The sequence below is a fragment of the Glycine soja genome, chromosome 6 (assembly GCF_004193775.1).
Source record: "Glycine soja cultivar W05 chromosome 6, ASM419377v2, whole genome shotgun sequence".
Taxonomy (NCBI): domain Eukaryota; kingdom Viridiplantae; phylum Streptophyta; class Magnoliopsida; order Fabales; family Fabaceae; genus Glycine; species Glycine soja.
In genome coordinates this window covers 33571992-33576869 of record NC_041007.1, presented here as the reverse complement: position 1 = coordinate 33576869, position 4878 = coordinate 33571992, and the positions used below count along the sequence as shown (strand labels likewise).

Sequence of the window (4878 nt, the reverse complement as noted above, 5' to 3'; positions counted from 1 at the left end):
GCAATAAATTGCATAAAAAGATAATAGTAGTAAATTATAATTCAATTATTGAATAGACGTTGATTTTATAAAATTAAGTTGATTATTTGCAATAATTATGATTCAAATTCGAACAAAATATTTATGAAGCAACATATCATGACGTATGTCATCTAAACCTCTTTGTAATTGACATGAGTACTTTGAGCCTTGAAAGCATATCTTGAATCACTAAGTGTGTTACAAACATGGGAATGAATTCTCAAATTTATTATTATAGATTTACAGTTACAAAATTCAAATTCAACACTTAATTTATTAAGGAGAACCAAGTTGATTGTCACTTAATCAACATTCATTGCTTTATGAATAATTATTTAAATATAGAGAGTTGAAACTATAAATAAATAAATTTAAATAAAAAGTATTATAAAAACTTCACTTTAAAAAATATAGTGGATATATATATATATATATATATATATATATATATATATATATATATATTAACAATATTAATGAAATTTGTCTGCATGCATGATGCATTTAACGCACAAAGAAAGACCATTGAATGTGCACGGGAACATAATAATTACTTTAATTAATTTCTCTAGGTCATCTTCCCCTCCCTTTCCATTCATATGTTCATATATTACTTTAGCTAAATTGCATAAAAAAGATAATAGTAGTAAATTATAATTCAATTGTTGAATAGACATTGATTTTATAAAATTAAGTTGATTATTTGCAATAATTATGATTCAAATTCGAACAAAATATTTACGAAGCAACATATCATGACATATGTCATCTAAACCTCTTTGTAAACCACAAGTGTACTTTGAGCCTTGAGAGTATCTCTTGAATCACTTTGTGTGTTACAAACATGGGAATGAATTCTCAAATTTATTATTATAAATTTACAGTTACAAAATTCAAATTCAACACTTAATTTATTAAGAAGAACCAAGTTGATTGTCATTTAATCAACATTCATTGCTTTATGAAGAATTATTTATACATAGAGAGTTGAAACCATAAATAAATAAATTTAAATAAAAAGGATTATAAAAACTATAGCGGGGACAATCAATTAAGAAGTATATATATATATATATATATATATATATATATATATATATATATATATATATAATAACAATATTAAATGAAATTCGTCTGCATGCATGATGCATTTAATGCAGAAAGAAAGACCATTGAATGTGTATGGGAACATAGTAATTACTTTAATTAATTTCTCTGTCATCTTCTCATCCCTTCCCATTCATGTCGTTCAATGTTGCTTTAGCTTACCTTCTAATTGTAGAGAAACTGCAATGTTGCACATCAATGTCATCATTATTCATCACCTTCGTTAATTTTCTCCACCATGTATGATCCTTCTATTTGTTCTACCAACTATATATATAATACACCTGGTGTTAAGAAGATACTTGATAATAAAGAACCTAAAGTGTAAAGTATTTTAATAAATAGTATATGTACTGATAGAGTAAATTAGTTTTTTTAATTATTATGCAATTACATAATAGTATATATAATAAGTGACATTGACACCTTGTTCTATTCTTTATTTGCCTTGTAGTAACTTATAACACATTTGCTTTGTAGGGTGTGTATGTGTGTTACAAGGAAGAAATAATCGATGGGTGAAGAAGATGAAACCCCAAAATATAATAGAATTGGTGGTGGTGGTAGAAGACCTATTGGAAGACCATGCAAAATTCCATACCCAAAATTGGTGCCACAAAGAGGACTTGGAGTGGCACAGCTTGAAAAGTTTAGACTTGAACAAGAACAAAAGGAGAAGGCAGCTATAATAGCCACAAGTGCATCATCATCCAATTCCGATATCCCTTATGATAAGCATCTTCAATTTCTAAAATTTCATAACTCCAATCAACCTTCTCCAAATTCATTTCCTTTAAGCACTGCTTCAATTGCAAACAATGGTGGATCTGATGCTGGCAGGCATGAGGCTCTAGTTTTGGGGCATGTAAGTGGGCCCCAGTTACGGGCTCCCCATGATTTTAAATTTGTGAAGAAGAAAATTGGGATGAATACCGGAATGACTTTTGCATCAACATTGCCTTGTGCGTCCAACACTATCATGCCCTTCCCGAATTGTGTGCAGAAAACACAACAGCATCAACAACAACATCCTTCTTCATCAATGGTAATGTTTTAAAGTTTGATCTCTCTTGAGTTTTCATAATGATTGACATCTTTCAGCTCGCTCATTCTCTTCATGTGGAATAAGAAAAGGCTTGGCTTGAATTGTGTAGGTGAGTGTCTCCTCAAGGACTTCATCAACAATTGTGCCTCATTCCTCGTTAGAGCCCTATTCAACCGAAACCTATGTTTCTAAGAGACTAGAGAAGGTATTTACAATTTCTACTCTCAAATGATTAATTTAACTATTTCAACTATTCAATTTTTATAAGGTAGTGTTTTACATCAATTTTGTCCATATATCTCAATAATTTTGTTCATTGAATTGTTCATATATATCTTTTCTTTTCATAGTTATATTGATTTTTGATAATTTAGCTTTTCTGATTAGATTTTTTTCATTGGAATTTGTTATAACTACAAACTAATACAATTTGAAACAGATGGCTTATTTGAGCCTTAATCTTTTGATATTGCTGTAGATGATAGGGATTAAAAGACCAAACCCATTCTCCCTGAAGATAACACCTGTGTCCTCTTCCAATTTTAAACCTTTTGAGTCCAACCCTATTAGGCCCTCCCCTAATTGGATGCACAGAACACAACAACATCCTTCTTCATCAATGGTAACATGTTTCAAAATTTGATCTCTCCTGAATTTTCATAATGGTTAGCATCTTTAATATATACCATTCCCTTCTTATGAAATACGAAAGGTTTTGTTGGATTGTGCAGCTAGGTGTCAACCCAAGGACTTCATCAACAATTGTACCCCAATCCTTATTAGAGCCACCTTCAAACCAAAACTATATTGGAAGCTATGTTTCTAAGAGGAAGGAGGAGAAGGTATTTACAATTTCTACTTTCAAATAATTAATTAAACTACTTCAATCATTCAATTTTTTGATCGTAGTTTTGACATCAATTTTGTTCATATATATCCTCTCTTTTAATGATTATATAGTAATTTTGAAAAATTGAGTATTTATGATTAGATTTTTTTCCTTGGAATTTATAATAACTACAAGCTAATACAATTTAGAACATATGGTATAATAGAGTTTTAATCTTTTGATCTGGGTGCAGATGATATGGACTAAACAACCAAAGCCCTTCTCCATGGATATTCCACCTGTGTCCTCTTCCAATTCTAAACCTCTCACTTTCCCTAATCCACCTATGTCCTCTTCCAATTTTAAACCTCTCACTTTCCCTAATCCACCTATGTCCTCTTCCAATTTTAAACCTCTCACTTTCCTTGCTCCTATGAAAGCAAGTGAATCCAATTCATGCATCAGTGGAAGAAGATTCAACTTGGATTTTGGAAATTCAACTATAAGGTTGGTTCAACTTTGATCTTTTGAGTTTTGATAATTGCTTATAATTTTGCATGTTCATCTGCAGGGAAATTCCTTCTGTTTCAGCAACCAACTCAGAGCTGATCTCAAAGAAAAACAAAAAAGGGAAAAAGAATATTGGTGGAGATTTTCTCACAGTGGCTCCTCCTACTGAATGCTCATGTTCCAAGTTAAAGTCTCCTTCAGGTTTCGTACCATTTCGCCACCAGGTATACCCTGATTTTGAATCTCTATTTAGTCGCTTGTGGAAAATTTCACACTGGCCATTATCCCCATTTTTCTGATTTCAGTGTTTATTCTTAACTTCTATTTTTGAATTAAAGGGAAAAATGAAATACCAAGTCCCTCCCCCATCAAGGTACAATCAAACAAATCGACAACAACATTGGTACAATGTCATCCCTTCATCGGCAAAGGTGGCACAAATTGGACAACAATCTGATAGGTTTCAGAACTGTAATGTGGTGGGAGAAAGTGTTGATCTTGATCTTAGTTTGAAGCTGTGAACATCTTCTTCCCATTTCTTGTGGTGTCACTTATAGGCCAGTGAGAATTGTAATCTTGTATGGTTATGTTTTATTTAATTTCTTTATTTAATGACTGTGTTTATATTAGCCCTAATTTTGGTGGCTTGCTGCCTCTGGAGCTTTGGTTATTTTCTGTTTCTTGGTTTATATTTCCTGTGGTTAATGCTTGATGGGATGAATGAGTAATTGCAATGAAAAACTAATTTGTGTTTAATGTACAAATATAATGGAATAGAACAATTTTTTTATATCTTCTTGATTTGACTTTTGCTAATTAAACAGACATATATACTTTTTTTTTACAATATACTAAGGTCCATTGTAAACATAACATAATTTTATATACAAATTGTAGTTTGTGTTATTTGAAATTCTTTAACTTTAAGTGTTATTAAAAAAAAATTGCATCAAAAAATCTTCTACGATATTTCTAACATCTTAAAAATTGATTGAGCTTAATATCCAAACAAGATATTGTAATATATGGTATTTTAAAATAACTTGAAAATTGAATTTCTCTTTCAAAATTTCCCATTCAAACGTACGGATATAATTTTTCTTATTCACAATCATTTTTTCATGGGTAAATAAAACTTTATTTTAAGAATTCAAAATATTTTCAGTTTAATTTCTATATACTGTTAGTTTTTGAAAACTAATATTTATCTTTCTTAATTACATAGACGGTACAATTATTTATAAGAATAAGTACAAACAAGTATTATTTGTTGTTAATCTATCGCTCTTTTATTTTAAAAATTATCAAATTAGAAAACATTGGTTAGAAATAATAAATTCACCTTATTTTTATTAATGTTTCA

The 4878-nt window shown here is 29.9% G+C and overlaps 1 protein-coding gene across 1 annotated transcript; it reads left to right on the top strand.

Moving 5' to 3' along the window:
• Positions 1-1592: 1592 nt before the first annotated feature.
• LOC114414139 lies at positions 1593-4242 on the top strand. Its single transcript, XM_028378479.1, has 7 exons — positions 1593-2176; positions 2286-2381; positions 2655-2798; positions 2908-3018; positions 3259-3512; positions 3577-3739; positions 3854-4242. The coding sequence occupies exons 1-7, from the start codon at positions 1646-1648 to the stop codon at positions 4034-4036; spliced, it is 1482 nt and encodes a 493-aa protein (XP_028234280.1). The 5' UTR covers positions 1593-1645; the 3' UTR covers positions 4037-4242.
• The last annotated feature ends 636 nt before the right edge of the window (positions 4243-4878 follow it).

What these genes read in the sequence shown, in the direction of transcription:
- LOC114414139 (XM_028378479.1), top strand. Translation starts at nt 1,646, where the DNA reads ATGGGTGAAGAAGATGAAACCCCAAAATATAATAGAATTGGTGGTGGT. An exon ending in CTAAGAGGAAGGAGGAGAAG is followed by an intron (nt 3,019 to 3,258) that starts GTATTTACAATT and finishes ATCTGGGTGCAG; the next exon opens with ATGATATGGACTAAACAACC. An exon ending in TCGTACCATTTCGCCACCAG is followed by an intron (nt 3,740 to 3,853) that starts GTATACCCTGAT and finishes TTTGAATTAAAG; the next exon opens with GGAAAAATGAAATACCAAGT.